The sequence below is a fragment of the Cydia pomonella genome, chromosome 11 (genome assembly GCF_033807575.1).
Source record: "Cydia pomonella isolate Wapato2018A chromosome 11, ilCydPomo1, whole genome shotgun sequence".
Taxonomy (NCBI): domain Eukaryota; kingdom Metazoa; phylum Arthropoda; class Insecta; order Lepidoptera; family Tortricidae; genus Cydia; species Cydia pomonella.
Genome location: NC_084713.1, coordinates 19,297,373 through 19,321,783, shown reverse-complemented (window position 1 = coordinate 19,321,783; position 24,411 = coordinate 19,297,373). Strand labels below are relative to the sequence as shown.

Genomic DNA, 24,411 nt, shown 5'->3' with positions numbered 1-24,411 from the left:
ACAAAGGAATGTAAAAAGAAAAAAACCTTCACTTTTTCACCAAAAAGATGTAAAAAAAAACAAGAAAGTTTGTTGTAAAAACTTTTATTATTCTTATTGTTCTACTTATTAATATTTTGTTTATTTGTAAATACATATTGCAACAAAGGAATGTAAAAGGAAAAAAAGTGCTAAAGGCTCCATGTGATGTTTTCTAAAACTTGTAAAAATAAGGAAGCATGTTAGTGACTAGAACTAAGAATATTTTCCAAGAGAATAATTTAAACGAGCACTGTTAAATGCAAAAAGGAACTGCCGCGAAGCTAAACTTATCTAAAATAAAACTAAAAACCCACTAACTGTAGATCCATTGTACTTATATAAATCACCTAGGCATTGCTACATAACTTTCAAATCGTGCGGAATGAGTAAAAGTCAAAATATTCAGCTGAGTATTAAGACTATTTGGTGTTTAACATCAAAAAGTTATGTAACAAATAACAACTCCGGTCGATAAATTGTGATGCTTGCTACATATATATCCCATGTAACTCCTTGCAACATTGGATGTTACAACGCAGTGTCTTTACTACGTGTAAGTACCAAAAACTCGACCGTATCAACGCCTACAGAAACTTCACACACCCAAAAACATTTATAAAAATCTTATTCAATACAATAAACATGCACTCAACAACTTAACCTACAGAGAACACATTTGCTAGTACAAAAACTACACTAAAATAACTGCTACAAGTTTTCTTAACAATTTCAAGTCTTAAAACATCGTTACTAAGCTCTGAATTTATTATCAAGTTCATTAAGTATACAGTCTTAAGCTATCGAAGTATATTTAATTGTAAAACTATTAACATGGCTCAAAATACAAAAGCGTATACTTTTAATATTCGATCGGTCACTCGCCCACGATAAGACCACAATAATACATTAACATAACATTGTCTTTTTAAATATGTATATAAAAGTATACGCTTTAAATAAAATGTGTTTGAAATGAAAGTGATGAATGTGTAAATTAAATAATTAGTATGTCGCAGTCAAATTGTAAGATTCGGAGTTTTACAAACGTGAACCGTTAAACAGCCACCCAGCAGCTGCGGCTCTTTCGCAGAGCTCGTCGGTCAAAGGTCGTCCGATTAAAACGAATCATCAGGCAGCAAGTAACTACTTCCGAGCCTCGACAATAATGTACTATAACAAAATGCGGACTTACAACAACAACGTGAAAATGTTAACAACAATTTTAAAATGACTTCCGTAAAACTACCCAACTATAGTCCAATACTGCAACTATGGTCCACAAGTTCAAAAGGAAATTAAGTATCTATACCAATGTTCCTTTTGGTTTACTCCTAGTTTTACCTTCCATTTATAAACATACTTTGCCTTAGAACTACAAAAATATAGTAAAATACACACCTGAACGAGAAAAATTGAGTTTATTTGTGGACCATAGTCAGGAGCTTTGGACTATAGTTGGGTGGTTTTACGGTTCGTATAAAAAGGCGGATTCTTACAATTCGACTACGAGAAATATACAATGTAAAATGGATACCTTTAAAACAATCAAAATCAATCTTACCATATTTTGACACTATATCATTGACACTAAAACCTTGTCACTAATCATACAGTCAGGACAACTAAACTTAATGCAAACAATACTGTTCAATTCATCATAACTTATCATTTAGAATTCGATTAGCAAAGATTCTATCATTTCAGATCTTACAATCAAATCTATTCACTCGTTATACATTTCATAAGCTTTAGTTTATTCTAATGCCTCTTTAGACCTATTACATTCGAAAATCCAAACTAATACACTGGGCAGTCTATCGATACTAGGCACCTATCTAACAAACATTCAAATCTTGGTCCTGACCTGACCACTCAGTCTTATCCTTATTTAAATGTAGTCAAGTCACAAATATATATACAATTTTATTGTCAACCTTAATTCACTGAAATCAGGTAAAAAGTGTGTATATATTTATGACCTTTACTGCAAAATATGAATGTATCTCTGACGTCAACCCTACATCATTGCCATATTACTAAATATTTGCAAGGAGAATTTGAAATAGGGGTGGATTGTTAAAGAAAATTTTGTAGCCACAGTAAAATTACTGCCATCTTTCGATACATGATTAAAACTTTTAGAACGCCATTTGACTTTGATCCTTATTCTATCAGTGATATGTGTTAAATTTGTTAAATATCTTAAATTGGCGCCATCTTACCGGGCGTAGGTCAAATGTTGTGGCGCCATCGCTCGAAACGATGTCGCCATACCTTCGGCCTTTGATCTATTAGATAGCGCCTTGTTTTTGATATTTAACAAATTTAACACATATCAGTGAGAAAATAAGGATCAAAGTCAAATGGCGTTTTAAAGCTTTTAATCATATGTCGAAAGATGGCAGTAAATTTACTGTGGCTACAAAGTTTTCTTTCACAATACACCTCTATTTCAAATTCTCTTTGATATATGTGAAGTTCGCTTGAAGCAAATTTAACTTTGAAAATAATACCTCATTTGAAATTAAAACACATTTGTAAATGAATATTTTGAGTCCGACACTAGCCATTATTTGATAAGATAAAATGTTTCCTGGCTCTTAACTTAACAAAAGCTCGTTTTGCGTGTCAAGTTTACTTGGTCAATAAAAAGTTGAAAATAAAAGGAAAAAACAACTGTTTCTTAAATCATAGATCGTTTGAACTCCGGTCTCTCACCTGAATCCTCATGAGTCGTAGATTTCGCCATAAATTGTATTATCACTTATGAGCCATTTTAACATACATAGACACACGTGTATTCTTATATGACAGAGGCTAAACTGCGCGTAACATTGGGCGGATCGTCTGTCTCCAACATGGCTGACATAGCCACAGTATTGGAGATCGGCTCCGCATCTCTCACCAAATGCTCATGACTCGTGGTTAACCCCCCGCCATATTTAAAACTCCTTCTAAGACTTGATCGTATGCTTTTGGCCGAATCACTTTTCCGTACGAAGGACCGTCGGAGATAATCTCTGGTTAGGGAGAGCGAGTTGGAGGAGTGCGCTTCGTGCGCGAGGGTGAGGGTGGGCGGGGCGTAGTGCGGCGGGGCGGCGCGGGCCACCGTCTCGCTCAGCGTGGCCGGCGCGGCCGCCGAGTGCGAGGGGGACGGCGCGCGGGCGGAGGTTATTCTGGAACAAATAAAAAGGTTTTAGGTCTATTTTGGTTATCGTAAGGTAATTCGTTTGTTAATCTCGTAGCCGATAATAATAATATTAATAATCCAATACTGATAGAAAATTTTCTGAATTGTGACCATCTTTGATGACAGATGGTAGACCGCGAGCTAGGAAAAGATTTCCATGACCAATCGCCTCCCGGGCGATAACTCGTATAGTGGTTAACGGTCATGTATGATGAACTCTCGTGGACGTCAGCTTCCACTCCGTTGGTGGGTTGAGGAATGGTAGCCACACACGTCAAAAAAATAAATAAATTTAGGTATTGCCTTTCGTTTTGTCAGACTTTGTCAGATGATAGTTTAGATACTATATAAGTAAAAAATCGTCAGCCGGTTGTATCACGGTGGAAAAAATTTCAGCTGGTCGCATGAACCTGTAAAAAACAAGCGCTTTACTTTTTTATGACAATAATAACAATATCATAAAGCTTTGTATGTCGCATTCCATAAAGGGGCGTATTTTATACATGTTTATTTGACCAGCTGACGGTCTTTCCACCGCGATACAACCGATAATTATTTAAAAGCATTGGTTGCAATTTATATTTCTTCAACGTTATTCGTTGATTTTTGGTTTTAACACTTCTCCTGTAGTTTCCAAGTTATTGAAAAGGAAGTTTAAGCAGCTTCGTTTTGATAGTGGTGGAGTATGAGGGCGCGGCGTGTATTAGGGTGGCGGGTCACATGAATCTGGTACTTGCGTTTGACTCAATTAGGAGTTTTGGATACGTTACATATGCATGAAGAGGAAGAGGAAAACTACGAGCAAGCTCTACAAAGCAACTAGAAGGATAAGCAAGTATTGTCTTATAGGGACCTAAAGAATCTGACCGAGGCGTGTAGTCCATCGACAAGAGCTATGCATACCTTCGTAATGTACGGAAGCTGCGGCGTATGGTGTTGAGCAGGCGGGCGCCAGTGGCGGTGGAGTAGGAGGGCGGCGGCGTGTACTTGGGCGGCGGGTCGGGCGCCGGCGCGGGCGGGCGGGCCGCGCCCCCCGGGGGGGGGGGGGGCGGGGGGGGGGGGGGGGACGCCGCGCCCGGGCCGCCCAGCGGCGGACGGTACAGGTTCTGGATCCGCTAAGGGGAGAAACACATTTATGTCATTTCGGGTAAGACATTCAAGGGCAGAGACTCAAAGTGTAAAAGCCTGAGTGGACGCTCGAAGCAGAGCGTTCGGCGGGGCGTACAGCGGGGCGGAGCGTGCGGCGTGATAATAGTCATTTCGAAACGGTTTAGTCAACCATAATGAAATTGACGAATCACAGCTCGCCGCGGTCAAGAGGACGAAACAAAACGATAGCTCAAATTTTTATTTTATTTTAGGTTGTAACAAACAATTGCTTCATAAGTCATAAACGCACATGTGACACCCTTAATATAGCAACATCCATAAACTACGAAAACCGCTTAGCGTTGCTTGTTAGTCTCCATAGGCTACGGTGGCCAAAATCAAGAAAAAAACTGTCTAAAAAATGAATTTACCGCAGAGCAAGTACCAGGGCCTCATGAGTTACGAGAAGGTGTCGCTGACCATCCCGCCGGGTCGGTCGGAGTTTGAAGGTATCGCGGCTGCTCGCATATTTAATAGCTATATACTTTTGGTTTGTTTACCTATATGACTCTATTAGTTTAAAGTAATATTTTTGTTGACTCGCAGAATAATTATTTTTACAACAAGAGAGCAAAGTTTGATATTTCTTCGAGTGCTTATTTGGAGTCCCGTGCAAGCGAAAGTTTCTATAATAGATTCACGAGCGTAGCGAGAATCGAGAATGATGAGCGCAGTAAGGGACTCAAAAGCGCACGAGATATAAATAACTTTGATCTCGTGTAGTACACAAAAAATTTCACGACAGCAGTGAGAACATATTTGGAAGGTTGTTGTTGTTTTCTTAAGGTATTCTAACAATTAAGTTTAATTACCGCAATAAAACAAAAGGAAAGACATTTCAATAAAATAATACGGAGATAACGAACATCAATTGACAGTTCAATAGACTTTTTTTATTAAAAAAAAAAATTTGTAAGTTACGGTCCGAATTGCGGATAAAACTATTTGTCAACTATAGTAGAGATCGTTAAAAGTAGAATTATTTACTTTGCATAATAATTGCCTAATTTTTTATGTTCATCGTTTTGAATGTATAATAAAATACGTAAAATATGGTGTTTTTACCAAATTTTAAACTTTTATTTCATTAATGAATTATTACGAATGGAGACTCGTAGGGTGTTTTGGAACGATGTGGTCTGACTTATTTCGGGGGTCTATTATAAACCGTTGAATTACGTATGCAATTATTTTTGTCTTTTTTTTTTGTTAATGTCGTGAAAGGGACAAAGACAATAGAATCCAAATATTTCGAACTTGTATTAGGCCCCGCACGTTGAAGTGACATTCGAATATAAAGGTCACTTGAATGTTATTTTGACCAAAAGCGATTTTGGATACTGTTTTTAAGCAGCAAATTGTTCCAGCTGCTGATGTGAAAAAAGTATTGTATACAATAGTGATAAAAAGTTTTAACTGCATTCTATTCATACAATAATAATTATTAAATAATTATCCTTACCAACTCCTCCAAACATTCACTATTTGCGCTCCTATACTCTTCATATTCCTAGCAGCATGTAATTAAATTATAATTTAAATCACCTGTTACACAACTAACAACCTTAAACTTATTAATAGGAATATTTATATTATATATATATAATAATTTGACCACTTTCACATAGAAACGCTAGTCATCTCTTTTACTTATAAACAAAACATTAACATCAATAACACACCTTTTAAATATTATAAAAATAACATCATAAACAATAAATAAATAAAATAAATAAATGATATAATGTGTCAAATACTCCTACAACATAATACAAGGTTTCAATTGTATATCCGACATTTTTCCTTATCTTATACCTTTAAACGAGCAATTTTTGTATATATATTTCGGGGATCTCGGAAACGGCTCTAACGATTTCGATGAAATTTGCTAAATGGTGGTTTTCGGGGGCGAAAAATCGATCTAGCTAGGTCTGATCTCTGGGAAAACGCTCATTTTTGAGTTTCAATATGTTTTCCGAGCTTGTTTCCCAGATATTTAGATTAACACCGCATTTAAAGGCTCGTGTCCTACCACTACTTACTTATGGAGTGGAAACCTGGGTGTTTACAAAAGAAATCTTGCACATATTACATGTAACCCAAAGAGCGATGGAAAGAAGAATGGTAGGAATCTCACTTAGGGACAGGAAAACGAGCAAGCGGCTTCGAGAACACAGTATCTTGCTTAAATAAGTAAAAATGCTTACGTCTAAAATATCAGGCGGCCCCTTGCTCATGTACCGCCACGTCTGCACGAAGGCGGCGGCCGGCGCGCACAGCAGCGCGCCCTGCTGCAGCGCCACCGCCGTCTGCCGCGCCCACGCCGGCCAGTACCTGTGCGCGCATATACTACGATAAACTATTGTTTTACAGGGGAGAAAGGTTATAGTATTTTCTAAAAGGTTATAGTTAAGTGTATAAATGGCAGATAACAGTAGAGGAGTAGGAAAAGATATTTTACAGTACATATGGTGCTACTTTACCGCACTAGTGCGAAAATTAGCATATTACGTTACTGTGTCGAACATTTAAAGGGCCATATGTACTGTAAAACGTTGTACGATACATGTGCGAATAGGTAATTCGCAACTCGCGTTGATTTAAAACACTCCCTTCGGTCGTGTTTTAATTTATCGCCACTCGTTTTGAATTTCCTAGTTATCGCACTTGTATCGTAATGTACTATTTCCGACTCCTCTACTGTTATCTGTCATTTATACATTCATGAACACGAATGTAAGAACCTACATAAAAGGTTTGAAGAAAAGTCTATATTGTCTATTCCTCATAACAGCACTTGTGCTTTAAAATTGCTAAAACGATACTGTGACTAATGGGGTAGCCATATACAATCTAAAAAATTCAAATTTAATACAGATTCAAACTAAGTGCATTGCTGCCAACTTACAAAATATTCATTTGGTTGCATAGTAGAAACAATTGCATCATAAGTCAGAAACACTCATGTGACACCCCTAATATAACAATACCCATATACTACGAAGACCGGTTAGCGTCGCTTGTTAGTCTCCATAGGCTACTGGGGCCAAAATCGAGAAAAAAACAGTCCAAAAATTTTATATAGCAAAGAACAAGTACCAGGGCCTTATGATTTACGAGAAGGTGTCGCTGACCAGCCGGGCCGGGCGGGCCGGGCGCGTAAGAATGTATGCTTGCCTCGCGTATCTTAGCTGTATACTTTTGCTTTGTTTACCTATATGATTCCACACTAGTTTAAAGTATTATTTTTGTTAAGTCGTAGGAAAAGTATTGTATGCAACGTTATATAAGTAGGTCAAAAAATGCTCGTGGCGTATTCACGCCACTTGCCTTTTTTACCCTTCTTATACAACTGTTGCATAATATAATGTCGAGCTATGGGGTACGTCAGCAGACTGTGACAGACCGTTTAAACTACAGAAGCGGGCCCTTAGAATAATATCTGGCAAGCCCTACGATCACCCAGCCCAAGCGTTATTTAAGGACCATAAAATCCTCACTCTGCCGTGTATCTTCATATTGATGGCCTGCCAACACGTGAGATCTAATCTGGACCAATACACAACGCGCGGACAGTGTCATGGTAGAAATACTCGAGGTGCACACCTGCTACTTGTCCCGCACCGCAGACTCGCTAAAGCTCGAAAGTCACTCGCTGTCCTAGGTGTCAAGATCTATAACACCCTGCCTAGTGACATAATTACCTCTGCGAGTGATAAAATATTTAATAATAAACTTAAAAAAATGTTGATTGACCTGTGTTGCTACAGTGTGAATGAATTTATTTTGAGGAAGTGTGAATAACATATAAATTTGAGAATTGAAATAAATAAACATAATAATTGTAATTAAAATTGCAATCAATATAAATTGAGCATTGTAATGTACTCGTAATAATATGGTTGACATTGTACAGTATGGTAAAGCAACCTCATTGAATTGACTTGTAAAATCTGTATAATTTTATCAATAAATGTATCTTATCTTATCTTATCTTATAAAGCTGAGCAAGCACAAATATCAACAAGATATAAGTCAATATAACATGCTTACCCTGCGGGTTTCCTCCAGCTGTAGAGTTGCCGCTGCTGCCCACATCGGAAATCCATAACACTGATAGCCTGAAAAAGAAAAACAATTAATTAAATATTTACTTTATAATTTAAATCCCAAATAACGACTTCGCTAAGTTCATGTTTGACGACCAGTCTGGCCGACGGGGTAGTGACCCTACTTATGAAGGCGATAGTCCTGGGTTCGAATCCCGGTAAGGGCATTTATTTGTGTGATGAACACAGATATTTGTCTCTGAGTTATGCGTGTTTTCTATGTATTTAAATCTTTATATATTATATATATCGTTGTCTGAGTACCCACAATACAAGCCTTCTTGAGCTTATTGTGGGACTTGGTCAATTTGTGTAAGAATGTCCAATATTCATTTATTTATTGATTTTATGTTACATTCGTACTTTTGTCATTGGACGGTTACTAAAACGACGGTTTCATGCGCATTATGTAACATTCCTTGGAGAAGCAAACGTTCATATTAGTATTCTATAATTGTTAACCGTTACCTCACAGTAACCTTGTTTGCTACCGACGTATTATATTAGCGTCGGTAGCAAACAATAATGTTTTATATATAATATACCTAATACACTTTTGTTATTTGGCACCACATCACATGGCGACCCTACCAATGTAATCAGTTTCCGATGTAAAAAATGCGATTTAAAGTGTGGTTCTCACGCATAGCAGAACAGGAAGCGCAAAGTCCAAGTGAAACTTAGAAACGTGGCTTCAGTCCTTGTAGCAGTTTCAGTCCTTGACTGAGCTGAATACAGCGCGGTGACAACTTTGTCGCTTTTGCAAAGAGGGTTCAGTTACCAAATAACCCGCTAGATGTCGCTGTACCGTGCGCGAGAAGCCCTACTTCGCGCTGTTAAGACTTTTCTGAGAAACATGACCTTTGGCTTGTATTATTTTTAAGCTTTAGAAACATCCGACAGTATAATTTTTAATGACGATATTGTGTGTGGTTAAAACGAGTGTTTCTAATCTAGGACCTAGAGACTTACCACAAATTTGACACTGACATATTCCCTAGTGTGTGCACTGTGCGTAACTTCTTTACTATGCATCACGCTCTCCCCCCGCCCGCTCCCATGTGACAAAGTGTGATAGTAACAGTTCACTCACACAAAGCAGAACGGGCAAAGCCACAGTCCAAGTGAAGCTCAGTAACGTGGCCAGAGCAGTTTCAGTCGTCGTGCGCGCCGAGTACAGCGCGGCGACCACCGTGTCGGCGGCGTAGGGCCGGCCGCGCACCACGAACACGCCCACCGTCAGCGCCACCTGCACGGCGCACGCCAGCCACGACCCCACCCACACGTAGTCCATGTAGTGCACTAGACGGACTCCCGCCTGAAAAAAAAAGAAATATATAATAATTATGATTATAAGTTTCATTTTTGTAAATTACGGATGAAAGTACCCATTTACGGTTTCCTGTAAAATTTTTGCGATACAACAGCTGTGGTTATTAAGTGGGTTTTATTTCAATGCATAGCGCCGTAATACTTCGCCGTTGGGTTTTTTATTTTAAACCTGAGTTTACTACCGACTATTTGAGAAGATAAATAAAAAATAATATATCAATGTATTCTAAAGTGTTGGAGTGGATTGGATATCTGAACGTATTAAATAAAAAATAATTTGTCAAGAGTCGATAATATTGAAAGGTGCGTCCACCTCAGTAGTAGTGTAGGAAATAAAGGTAGTGGACCCCGCTGTAATTCCTCTGCCAGAAAAAACTTTACAGTATGATAAAGTATCAATAAATAAAAAGTATTGTCTTAATTTCCAACGAATAATAATAATAGGATTTAAGTAAATACCTAAAGTATTCAATCGTTAATATCTTTTTACGGAAAAATGCTCCGTTCAAACTTTCTTCACCAGACATATTCATGTAACGTATTACAACAATATATGAAATATCCAAAAAAATATCCCAGCAGAAATACCAATATTAATAAAATATAATTTTTGAACGTGTCTTGGACCGGAAAATTACTCCATCTAATTTTTTCACTGAAATGCCATTTTATTGCCGTTTTATAGCTACAAAATGAAAATCTAAAAAAAAATCCATGTAACTATACTATTTTCAGAAATTGCCTTTTTACTCGTTGTGAAAAATTTCTCTATCCATTTTATTTATTGAATTAAGATCACAGTTTTATTTCCATCCAACTATAAAAACATCCAAAAAAATAACGAGCGTATTAAAAACTTAACATATCGGGAGCAGTGTGTAGGGAGCGGGGTGTACAAGCGGGGTGCGGGAGCGGTACCGGCCGCCGCCAGCGCGCGCGCCGCGCCTGCCCGGCGCGGCGGTGGCAGCTTGCTACTTCTATATTCATTCGCGTATCGCCTAGGTGCATAGGTTACTGTTTTTAAAAATATTGCTACATGTTTCTTTTTTGACCTGCCTAATGCCTGCCTGTCTGTGTAGTACCTACCGTAAGTATAGTCTCTACCGTACCTACAAATGAAGTAGGTAGGTTATGCGATGTGTCTAATTTAAATATTTATATTCTTAAATTCAATTTATTCAATTCGAGTCGTACGTATTAGGCCACCAAACGAAGGAAAAAACGGGGAAATAATTCGTGTATAAGCGAATTTTGGCATAGTTGTAGATAAATAACATACTGAAAGTACTGATAGATGGGGGTGGCGCTATTGTGTACGGGGGAGGGAGGGTTTAAATGTCCCTTTTTTAGTTTATCTTAAATAACTCGTGAACGGTGGCCCATATCAAAAAATGATCTATCACGCAAATCATCTATATAACATTTCCTACAAGACAAATTCAGTACACTTTTTACTAGGATCAATATTTAAAAAGATATTAAAGCGAGAAAATTAATTAAAATCAATTTTCTGGTCCATTTTTCTATATTTTCGTAAACGGTGGCAATTAGCAATAAACGCTGTAAAATGTAAATAATCTACACAAAACTTCTACAAAAAAGATTCAGTACACTTTGTGAAAGGATCAATATTTAAAAAGATATTAAAAAGGGAAAGTTAATAAAACCAATTCTAAGGTTCATTTTCTTTAGTTTTCGTAAATAATTTGTAAAGTATGACCCATAGCAAAAAAAATGTCTTATACATAAATATATAAGTAACATAAAATTTTCTATAAGAAATATCTAGCACACTTCGCTAGGATGAATATTTAAAAAGATACTAATGCGATTTTAAAAACCCTTTTTAGTTTTCGTAAGTAACTCGTAAACGGTAGCCCGTAGCAAAACACATTCTTATACATAAAGAATGCACATAATATTTCCTACAAAAAATAATTCGATCACTTTTCTCTAGGATCAATATTTAAGAAGATATTATAGGGGGTAAATCAATTCATAGGTACTTTTTTAGTTGTTCGTAAATAACTCTTAAACGGTGCTCCAGTGCAATAAGAATGTTAAACATAAATACTTAACATAAAATTTTCTGGAAAAAAGATTTCTTACACTTTTTCTTTAGGATCAATATTATTGAGATATTAAACGGCGAAAGTTAATTTTAATCAATTCTGCACATTATTTGTGTTTCTCGCTTTAAAAGCTTAATAAATATTGATCTTAGGGAAAAGTGTTCCGCATGTCTTTTGTAGATTTTTTTATTATAATTGTTTATATACACATATATATTTTTTGCTATAGGTCATACTTTACAAATTATTTACGAAAAACTAAAAAAAGAGACCTGAGGATTCATTGTAAGTAACTTTGCTCCTCTTTGACTAAAAAACCGGACAAGTGCGAGTCGGACTCGCCCACCGAGGGTTCCGTACTTTTTAGTATTTGTTGTTATAGCGCCAACAGAAATACATATAAATATAAATATTTCTGTCATAGCATGCCAAACTATAATTCTAAACGTAACCAGCGACAATGATATCGCTCGGAGCGCACGTGAGACAATTGCATCGACGCGGCTGCTAGCTTTAAATGGCCCTTTTTTAGTTTATCTTAAATAACTCGTAAACGGTGGCCCATATCAAAAAATGTTCTTTCACGCAAATCATCTAAATAAAATTTCGTACAAGAAAAATTCAGTCCACTTTTTCACTGCGATCAATATTTAAAAATATATTAAAGCGGGAAAGTTAATAAAACCAATTCTAAGGTTCCTTTTCTTTAGTTTTCGTAAATAATTTCTAAAGTATGACCCATAGCAAAAAAATGACTCATACATAAATAAGTAACATAAAATTTTCTATAAGAAATATGTAGCACACTTTTCGCTAGGATGAATATTTAAAAAGATACTAAAGCGAAAAATAGGGAAAAATGTTCCGCATGTCTTTTGTAGAAATTTTTATTATAATTGTTTATATATATTTTTTGCTATAGGTCATAATCAGGGGTCGGACAAAAAGTGCGGATGACGTAAAAATGACGTAATCTTGCACACAGGTGATGTTTGAGTTTGTATTTAAACTTCCGTGTGACATGTAGTAACAAAGTAGTATTAATGAAGTAACAAAATAATTGTAAATAAATCCATGGAATTAATAATACAGGTGGTAGGGTGATGTAGTGAATAAAATAAATTGCACGAAACTTGTTACCATATGGTATAATTATTTGAAATTAGTTAGAACAAGTCTGTGGGATCCTCAGATAAATAGGTTTAGTAGTCAAAAGTGGGAACAGTAGGTAAGATTAGTAAAAATAAAAAAAGATATTTTGTTATTATACTTATTATTTAATGAAATTATGCATAGATGACTATTTTTGTCCGACAAAAATTATGGTAACTGTTTTTGCATATTCACCATCCATGCATTTTTTTTATGAAATTACGGAAGTTTTCATTTTGTAGTTGCACCCAGGGTATGTTTGCTGCTATCATAAAATTTGTAAGGTTCATATTAAATTCACTTTGCCCTTTTTTTTCTACGTTTCCGACATGTTTGGTTGTCTCCAAATGTCTTTTAATATTGCTTACCTTCGTTGGTATATCTTGATTACAGCAAGAGCAGTATACGTGTTTGTCACGTACCTCCAAAAACGGAAAATTGCCACAATATTCGAGTAAAGATGACATTTAATATAAATTTTAGCTAAATATAATCGTGAAGATACAATAGCTAAACAATAACGAAGTCAATTTATTGTTCATCTGATTGACAAAAAATACTATTTGAAATCATCCTATAAGTGGTTTGACGTCATCCGCACTTTTTGTACGACCCCTGGTCATAATACTTTACAAAATTATTTACGAAAAACTAAAAAAGAGACCTGAGGATTAATTGTAAGTAACTTTGCCCCTCTGACTAAAAACCCAACAAGTGCGAGTCGGACTCGCCCACCGAGGGTTCCGTACTTTTTAGTATTTGTTGTTATAGCGGCATCATCTGTGAAAATTTCAACTGTATATCACGGTTCATGAGATACAGCCTGGTGACAGACGGACGGACAGCGCAGTCTTATTAATAGAGTCCCGTTTTACCCTTTGGGTACGGAACCCTAAAAAGGACCTGGAAACTGATTATAATGAATTTTAATATCTCATTAAATATTGATCCTAGCGAAAAAATTTACGGAACTTTTGTTGTACAAAATTACATTTCTATTATTAATGTATAAAGAACTTTTTGCATTGGGCCACTGTTTACGAGTTATTTACGAAAAACAAAAAAAATTAGGGACTTGTAAATTGTTTGTGATTTACTTTCCCCCTTTAATATTGTTTTAAATATTGATCCTGGAGAAAAGTGTTCTGTATGTTTTTTGTAGGAAATATTATGTTAATTATTTATGTATAAGAACCTGTTTTGTTATGAGCTGCCGTTTAAGAGTTATTTACGAAAAACTAAGAAGTGACTTTAAAATTGATTAGTATAAATATTCCCTCTTTAGTATCTTTTTAAATGTTGATCCTAGCGAAAAGTTTCATATATCTTTCCTGTAGAAAAAATTATGGTTAATATTTATGTATGAGAGATTTTTTGCTATGGATCATACTTTACAAATTATTTACGAAAAACGAAATAAAAGGAACCTTAGAATTGATTTTAATTGACTTTCCCCCTTTAATATCTTTTTAAATATTGATACTTTCAAAAAGTTTACTGAACTTTTTTGTAAAAAAAATGTGTAAATTATTTACGTTTTACAAGGTTTTTGCTATTTATGGGTTATTCACGAAAATATAGTAAAATGGACCATAAAATTGATTTTAACTAACTTTCCCGCTTTAATATTTTTTAAATGTTGATCCTAGCGAAAAAGTGCACTGAATCTTTCGATTAGGCAATTTTATATATATTATTTACGTTAAAGAACATTTTTTGCTATGGGCCACCGTTTATGAGTTATTTAAGAAAAACTGAAAAAAGGGACCTTTAAACCTTATAGTACAAGTTTCATCAAAACTGGTTCAGTAGTTTTAAAGATCTCGACGGTTAAGTTTTAAGATATCGCAATTTATTAACGATAAGCATACAATAAGTAGGTAATCTTTATTACGTGGCAAAAATTCTAGAACCTAGTTGTTTTTGACGTCGGTTGTTATTAACGTCTTTAGCGTGATATTATTCTAATCAATGTTATATAAAACTGCGTAAGTATATATTATTCGGTACAAAGAAAACGCAAAAATCACTAAATGTAGTGTAAAGACTCACAGACTCACACATCAGTGACAACGACAACTCCCTTCTTAAGTGTGGACTGCGGGTCACGCGGTCGGGTCGTACTAGTAGCACAAGGACACTAATCTGCACTTAACTGCTAAGGGAAGACGGTACATTATTGCGTACCATTAACCGATTTCCCGAGCCTTGATATATATAGTTTGTCAAAGGTGTTCCGCATGTCTTTTGTAGAATTTTTTATTATAATTGTTTATATACACATATATATTTTTTGCTATAGGTCATACTTTACAAATTATTTACGAAAAACTAAAAAAAGAGACCTGAGGATTCATTGTAAGTAACTTTGCTCCTCTTTGACTAAAAAACCGGACAAGTGCGAGTCGGACTCGCCCACCGAGGGTTCCGTACTTTTTAGTATTTGTTGTTATAGCGCCAACAGAAATACATATAAATATAAATATTTCTGTCATAGCATGCCAAACTATAATTCTAAACGTAACCAGCGACAATGATATCGCTCGGAGCGCACGTGAGACAATTGCATCGACGCGGCTGCTAGCTTTAAATGGCCCTTTTTTAGTTTATCTTAAATAACTCGTAAACGGTGGCCCATATCAAAAAATGTTCTTTCACGCAAATCATCTAAATAAAATTTCGTACAAGAAAAATTCAGTCCACTTTTTCACTGCGATCAATATTTAAAAATATATTAAAGCGGGAAAGTTAATAAAACCAATTCTAAGGTTCCTTTTCTTTAGTTTTCGTAAATAATTTCTAAAGTATGACCCATAGCAAAAAAATGACTCATACATAAATAAGTAACATAAAATTTTCTATAAGAAATATGTAGCACACTTTTCGCTAGGATGAATATTTAAAAAGATACTAAAGCGAAAAATAGGGAAAAATGTTCCGCATGTCTTTTGTAGAAATTTTTATTATAATTGTTTATATATATTTTTTGCTATAGGTCATAATCAGGGGTCGGACAAAAAGTGCGGATGACGTAAAAATGACGTAATCTTGCACACAGGTGATGTTTGAGTTTGTATTTAAACTTCCGTGTGACATGTAGTAACAAAGTAGTATTAATGAAGTAACAAAATAATTGTAAATAAATCCATGGAATTAATAATACAGGTGGTAGGGTGATGTAGTGAATAAAATAAATTGCACGAAACTTGTTACCATATGGTATAATTATTTGAAATTAGTTAGAACAAGTCTGTGGGATCCTCAGATAAATAGGTTTAGTAGTCAAAAGTGGGAACAGTAGGTAAGATTAGTAAAAATAAAAAAAGATATTTTGTTATTATACTTATTATTTAATGAAATTATGCATAGATGACTATTTTTGTCCGACAAAAATTATGGTAACTGTTTTTGCATATTCACCATCCATGCATTTTTTTTATGAAATTACGGAAGTTTTCATTTTGTAGTTGCACCCAGGGTATGTTTGCTGCTATCATAAAATTTGTAAGGTTCATATTAAATTCACTTTGCCCTTTTTTTTCTACGTTTCCGACATGTTTGGTTGTCTCCAAATGTCTTTTAATATTGCTTACCTTCGTTGGTATATCTTGATTACAGCAAGAGCAGTATACGTGTTTGTCACGTACCTCCAAAAACGGAAAATTGCCACAATATTCGAGTAAAGATGACATTTAATATAAATTTTAGCTAAATATAATCGTGAAGATACAATAGCTAAACAATAACGAAGTCAATTTATTGTTCATCTGATTGACAAAAAATACTATTTGAAATCATCCTATAAGTGGTTTGACGTCATCCGCACTTTTTGTACGACCCCTGGTCATAATACTTTACAAAATTATTTACGAAAAACTAAAAAAGAGACCTGAGGATTAATTGTAAGTAACTTTGCCCCTCTGACTAAAAACCCAACAAGTGCGAGTCGGACTCGCCCACCGAGGGTTCCGTACTTTTTAGTATTTGTTGTTATAGCGGCATCATCTGTGAAAATTTCAACTGTATATCACGGTTCATGAGATACAGCCTGGTGACAGACGGACGGACAGCGCAGTCTTATTAATAGAGTCCCGTTTTACCCTTTGGGTACGGAACCCTAAAAAGGACCTGGAAACTGATTATAATGAATTTTAATATCTCATTAAATATTGATCCTAGCGAAAAAATTTACGGAACTTTTGTTGTACAAAATTACATTTCTATTATTAATGTATAAAGAACTTTTTGCATTGGGCCACTGTTTACGAGTTATTTACGAAAAACAAAAAAAATTAGGGACTTGTAAATTGTTTGTGATTTACTTTCCCCCTTTAATATTGTTTTAAATATTGATCCTGGAGAAAAGTGTTCTGTATGTTTTTTGTAGGAAATATTATGTTAATTATTTATGTATAAGAACCTGTTTTGTTATGAGCTGCCGTTTAAGAGTTATTTACGAAAAACTAAGAAGTGACTTTAAAATTGATTAGTATAAATATTCCCTCTTTAGTATCTTTTTAAATGTTGATCCTAGCGAAAAGTTTCATATATCTTTCCTGTAGAAAAAATTATGGTTAATATTTATGTATGAGAGATTTTTTGCTATGGATCATACTTTACAAATTATTTACGAAAAACGAAATAAAAGGAACCTTAGAATTGATTTTAATTGACTTTCCCCCTTTAATATCTTTTTAAATATTGATACTTTCAAAAAGTTTACTGAACTTTTTTGTAAAAAAAATGTGTAAATTATTTACGTTTTACAAGGTTTTTGCTATTTATGGGTTATTCACGAAAATATAGTAAAATGGACCATAAAATTGATTTTAACTAACTTTCCCGCTTTAATATTTTTTAAATGTTGATCCTAGCGAAAAAGTGCACTGAATCTTTCGATTAGGCAATTTTATATATATTATTTACGTTAAAGAACATTTTTTGCTATGGGCCACCGTTTATGAGTTATTTAAGAAAAACTGAAAAAAGGGACCTTTAAACCTTATAGTACAAGTTTCATCAAAACTGGTTCAGTAGTTTTAAAGATCTCGACGGTTAAGTTTTAAGATATCGCAATTTATTAACGATAAGCATACAATAAGTAGGTAATCTTTATTACGTGGCAAAAATTCTAGAACCTAGTTGTTTTTGACGTCGGTTGTTATTAACGTCTTTAGCGTGATATTATTCTAATCAATGTTATATAAAACTGCGTAAGTATATATTATTCGGTACAAAGAAAACGCAAAAATCACTAAATGTAGTGTAAAGACTCACAGACTCACACATCAGTGACAACGACAACTCCCTTCTTAAGTGTGGACTGCGGGTCACGCGGTCGGGTCGTACTAGTAGCACAAGGACACTAATCTGCACTTAACTGCTAAGGGAAGACGGTACATTATTGCGTAACCGCGGGATGGATTTATCTTCGCTTCAAAAATTTCGGTGTTCTGGATGATATTTCTTTTGGATATTTTGAATTTAAGTGTATACGTGACTACTTAGTATATATTTAAAAAGAATACAGGCTGAGAAATTTTCCACTCTCAGTTTTTAATAGTTGTAAAATACATACATTTGGGTATGTATTTTTTTTGGATATTCTTACCCACTACGCCAAATTATATTCTAAGATCATATAAGAAGAAAAAAATGACAGAGCAATTTTCCGATGAAAATGAGCGTCAAAAAAAGGAATTATCATTTAAAAAAAATCACATGTTTGACAAAATTTTTAGATTTTTTTCTAGTATTACATACTGTTACAAATAACTTATTTGGTAAAATAATTTTGGACAGAGGAATTACTCGGTTAAAAATATAAACAGATTTATATTTTTACGTATAAATACCTAACTTAGAAGTGTTTTTTTTTTTGGATATTTATATGTTAGTTTCGACTCATACTATACAATAACCAAGCAAAATTTCATCGACTGATAAATTAATGCATGGGTCTCCATACAACGACTTGCTTCATTTCCTACACTATAGGGCTAAGATAGTCGGCTCTTTATCATTTGTCACCATGCCTGTCACGTTCTAACAAGTATGTAAGCGCCAAAGTGACGGGCATAGTGACAAGTGATAAAAATGGAACCATGCTGCCACCACAGTTGTGTCAACTTCAATAGTATTTTACAGTACATATGGTGCTACTTTACCGCACTAGTGCGAAAATTAGCAAATTACGTTACTATGTCGAACATTTAAAGGGCCATATGTACTGTAAAACGTTGTGCGATACATGTGGGAATAGGTAATTCGCAAATCGTGTAGATTTAAAACACTCTCTTTCACACGAAATTCCTATTTTTCGCACTTGTATCGTAAATAACTATTATACAACGAATCTGCGAAATGTGCGATGGTAATATTCATTTATAAGCTCGGACAACGCAATTAAAACCTTTATAAATTTTTTAAAGTATTTTATTATAAATAATAAAAACATCACAGCATGCAAACAATCGACCTTGACATATCATTCAGCCAAGAGCACGAAAGCAACAACGAATGCACTATATTGCTTAATTTGCTACAATTGATTTATGTAACTACTATCATATTATTCAAGGTCAATGCCATTTGTGTGTGATGCGTTGACCAATTATTTTAAAATAAGATTTAAATCGTTAGCAATGCCTTTAAAAACAATAACAAATAATACACTATAACTGTAAAATCAGTCTAATGATTTCTGTTCTGTCGTTAGACTCGTTAGTTATTAATGAGATATTTTATAATGTGCATAGAAGTTTAATTAATACTAAAACATTAGACTGGATTTTGAGCACACAATAGATATTAACTTACGATAATGGTGAAAGATAAAGATGTTACTTACGTTCCGTCTATAGTAAACCCAAGTCCGACCACGCAGGTTAGTGATGGTTGTTTCCCAAATTTTTAAAGCTGATGTATTTAAAGCCACGGTACCCATGAACATTCTATACCAATGATCACATATTTTGTAAACTTACGTCAGTAGTAAAGACAAGTCCAACGGCAAGTCCGACCACGCAGCTAAGGAAAGTGATGGTTTTCTCCCAAACTTTTAGAGCTGATGCGTTGATAGCTATGCACCCGTGATCACTGCCATACGACCATTCTATACCGATGATAAAATATTTTATGAACTTACATCAGTAGTAAAGACGAGTCCAACGCCAAGTCCGACCACGCAGCTAAGGAAAGTGATGGTTTTCTCCCAAACTTTTAAAGCGGATGCGTTGATAACCATGCACCCTTGATCACTGCCATATGATTCTATACCGATGATCAAATATTTTGTAAACTTACGTCAGTAGTAAACACAAGTCCAACGCCAAGTCCGACCACGCAGCTAAGGAAAGTGATAGTTGTCTCCCAAACTATTACAGCTGATGCGTTGATAGCCATGCACCCTTGATCACTACCATATGATTCTATACCGATGATCAAATATTTTGTAAACTTACGTCAGTAGTAAACACAAGTCCAACGCCAAGTCCGACCACGCAGCTAAGGAAAGTGATGGTTGTCTCCCAAACTATTACAGCTGATGCGTTGATAGCCATGCACCCTTGATCACTGCCATATGATTCTATACCGATGATCAAATATTTTGTAAACTTACGTCAGTAGTAAACACAAGTCCAACGCCAAGTCCGACCACGCAGCTGAGGAAACTGATGGTTGTCTCCCAAACTTTTAAAGCTGATGCGTGGATAGCCATGCACCCTTGATCACTGCCATATGATTCTATACCGATGATCAAATATTGTGTAAACTTACGTCAGTAGTGTAGTAAACACAAGTCCAACACCAAGTCCTACCACGCAGCTAAGGAAAGTGATGGTTGTCTCCCAAACTTTTAAAGCCATGCACCCTTGATCACTGCCATATGATTCTATACCGATGATCAAATATTTTGTAAACTTACGTCAGTAGTAAACACAAGTCCAACGCCAAGTCCGACCACGCAGCTAAGGAAAGTGATGGTTGTCTCCCAAACTTTTAAAGCCATGCACCCTTGATCACTGCCATATGATTCTATACCGATGATCAAATATTTTGTAAACTTACGTCAGTAGTAAACACAAGTCCAACGCCAAGTCCGACCACGCAGCTAAGGAAAGTGATGGTTGTCTCCCAAACTTTTAAAGCTGAAGCGTTGATAGCCATGATGCCCGTTATCACACAGTGCCATATGGCTAGTTGTTGCGCTATTCCGAACATGATGAGGATGAAGTAGAAGATGACCGCCCAGGCTGGTGAAAGCTGAAAAAAAAAACTTTGTTTAAAAAAGTTTGCAGGTTTTTTTTTGTATTTTAAGATCTACGTGTAATACGCCACTTTTTGATATTTAACAAATTTAACACATATCAGTAAAAGAATAATTATCAAAATCAAATGGCGTTCTAAGTTTTTGACGACCGATCTGGCCTCGTGGATAGTGACCCTGCCTATGAAGCCGATGGTCCCGGGTTCAAATCCTGGTAAGGGCATTTATTCGTGTGATGAGCATGGATATTTGTTCCTGAGTCATGGGTGTTTTCTATGTATTTAAGTATTTATAAATATTTATATATTATATATATCGTTGTCTAAGTACCCTCAACACAAGCCTTATTGAGCTTACTGTGGGACTTAGTCAATTTGTGTAATAATGTCCTATAATATTTATTTTATTTATTATTTATAAGTTTTAATCATGTGTCAAACCATGGCAGTAAATTTACTGTCGCTACAAGTCTTTCTTTGACAATCTATCGGAATAAAATTCTCTTTGCTATTATGCAATTAAGAGTATGACAACGTATTCATTCAGTGAAGTCACAATGAATTGATTTTAAAAGAAACTAAAGCGCAAAAACATGTTCGTACTTGTTTTTTTACTATACGAGATTGTGGGCGGTGCTACTAGCTACTACTAGGTACTATTAACAAAATAGTTATATTTGTAAAATAAGTAGGACGTATTAAAAAAAAACTTTATTCATCATTTAAACAAAATTAAAAATGCCAAAAAGTCTGACAGCGGTGGGATTCGAACCCACGCCCTTTCGGACTGGTGCCTAAAACCAGCGCCTTAGACCACTCGGCCACGCTGCCTCTTATCACCCCGCGCGAAATAGGTCATCTATTACTTAGCCAGTGATCATGGGTATTAGTAAAGATGTATGGATCTGCAGAAGTTCTTGGACTTTCTAGAAATTTTTAGGACAAATAAAGGAAGTTTCCATTATTGAAATGGAATATTTGATATGACAATGGTATATTATATTTTTGCCAAGATGTAAAATTCCGTAATTTTGTAACATTTTCGTCGGCACAACAGTAGATATACATATAGATATGACTTGAAATATAGCGGGGTTGAGCTGTTTAATATTTCCAACATTAACGTAAAAGTTATAATGTTTTCTATAACAGTGTATCATTGCTGCAGCGAAGTTTTCACGATAACTATATTTTTTTGCGGCAATATATTTTTTTTTTTTTTACACAATTATAATATTGTTTTTATATAACTAAACTAAGTCTTAAACCCTAAATCTAAAAATAAATAATACTAAACTTAAAATAAAATACTAAAAAATATCCCCCTGCGGCATGATGCCGTAACGTAATATGTATTGACATGTAGGTACTAAGATTAATAAGAGTTACATTGTTTCAAATAAATATTTTCTTCGCCGATAACGGTATATCGGTAATAAAACTAATACCAGAGCCCCTAGTGTACATTTATTCGATTTCGTAACGTACGTGTTTGCGTTAAGTCTCATTTTGTATGGGATTTAGAAACAGCACGCCAAGTGGAACGTTTTGGAAACTCTAAATCCGATACAAAATAAGACTTAACGCAAACGCGTACGTCATTATGCCATCGAATAAATGTACACTAGGGGTACTGTAATACTACCAAGTCTTTTTAAATGTTAGTTGACCTGCAATCTGCAATACACTTAGTAGAAGGTTATTGTGTAGCATCAGAGTTGCATAAGACAGAAAGATTTCGATGCACATTGTGTTGGCCTTTCTCATGGTTACAACAGCTACCAGATACTCACTGATAGCGATCTCTGAGAAAAAGTATCCCGACATTGTTGCATTATATTTGCTGGCATTAGCATGAAATGGAGATAGTGATACCGTTCTATGGAAAATCTATACATTAATTTACAAACGAAAAGCCCTCCCAACGCTCGCTCCACGCTGTGGAATGAGCTCCCTGCTGAGGATTTCTCGAGGGGTTACTGTATGGGGTTCTTCAAAAAAGGATTGTACCTACAGGTTTATAAAGGGTCGGCAACGCACATGTAACACCCCTCGGAGGTGCAGGTGTCCAGTCTACGGTGGCCGCTTACCATAAGGCGGGGCCGTATGCTTGTTTGCCTTGGTTATAAAACTTATAAATTTACATACACCATACGGTGTATCCACAGCGTCATAATATTGTACAAAAATATAAAATTTGGCGCTGGACGCCGCCTTCGGCGTCAAACAAATCCCGAGGGTAATTGGACGTGAAACGGACACGGGATTATTAAAAAAATAATGAGAAATATGTTAGTTATGTATCTACATATACGTGGTGTAGTTGAATATTTCTGTTGGCATTGAAACTAAAGCGTCTAAATAGATTTAACTGGATTAACTTTCATTATGAAAGTGATATTTAGTCAAATTTCTAGTTTTGATTTTTTTAGAGACAACACAATACAGTTTATGTTATATGGAAAAGAACGAGTGGGAATCACCCATTCTGGTATCTAAGTGACGTATAATAAAACATAATTGTACACGTGTCTATGTCTAGAAACCATTGTTCAAATATAATTAATGAGGCATTATATTCGTATTGATTTTCTAGCTCGTATGTCATAAAAAGAAAAAAATAATTATTTTGGAAATTAATTATTAATAGTGCGATTTTATTTCCAATGTCAAATAGATTAAAATATATCACAATTTTGTACCCGAACAAAAGGAATAATGATTTTTACAGTTTATGTACGGTCACGTCTGAAAATATCGATACGAAAAAATTGCCAACAATATGTATACACGACTGTATTGCCCATATATTAAGGTAGTGTATACATATTTTTGGCACGTTTCGTATCGATATTTTCAGACGTGACTGTACGTATGCATACTATGTGTCAGTGTTGTGTGTCTCATCGTAGCATCAATACTATACTATTAAGTCGATATTGATTACTTTTTCTGACGCCGGTGACATAGTCAACATTTTACTTCAAAACAGGTGTTTCTAAGACAAAAATCGTGGTCGGGGTATTTTTTTAAAGATTTTGTTTACATATGACTGATTTTTTACATAAAAAAATGTTAGTTTTAATTAAGTTTGTATATTTAATTTTAGTTATTATAC

The 24,411-nt window shown here is 35.1% G+C and overlaps 1 protein-coding gene and 1 non-coding gene across 2 annotated transcripts in view; both read right to left on the bottom strand.

The window, feature by feature from the left end:
• Positions 1 to 68: 68 nt before the first annotated feature.
• The window catches only part of LOC133523047 (sodium-dependent transporter bedraggled), a 44,055-nt gene continuing 19,712 nt past the window's right edge, over positions 69 to 24,411 (bottom strand). Inside the window, exons 9-15 of the mRNA XM_061858553.1 lie at positions 21,096 to 21,290; positions 9,563 to 9,787; positions 8,414 to 8,481; positions 6,568 to 6,694; positions 5,823 to 5,870; positions 4,115 to 4,326; positions 69 to 3,197 (exon numbers count right to left, since the gene is read on the bottom strand). Of these exons, the coding sequence (XP_061714537.1) occupies positions 2,825 to 3,197; positions 4,115 to 4,326; positions 5,823 to 5,870; positions 6,568 to 6,694; positions 8,414 to 8,481; positions 9,563 to 9,787; positions 21,096 to 21,290 (1,248 nt within the window). The 3' untranslated portion in view covers positions 69 to 2,824. The remainder of the gene's footprint in view (positions 3,198 to 4,114; positions 4,327 to 5,822; positions 5,871 to 6,567; positions 6,695 to 8,413; positions 8,482 to 9,562; positions 9,788 to 21,095; positions 21,291 to 24,411) is intronic.
• Trnal-uag (transfer RNA leucine (anticodon UAG)) lies at positions 22,045 to 22,124 on the bottom strand. Its single transcript has one exon. It is a non-coding gene; the product is annotated as a tRNA-Leu (tRNA).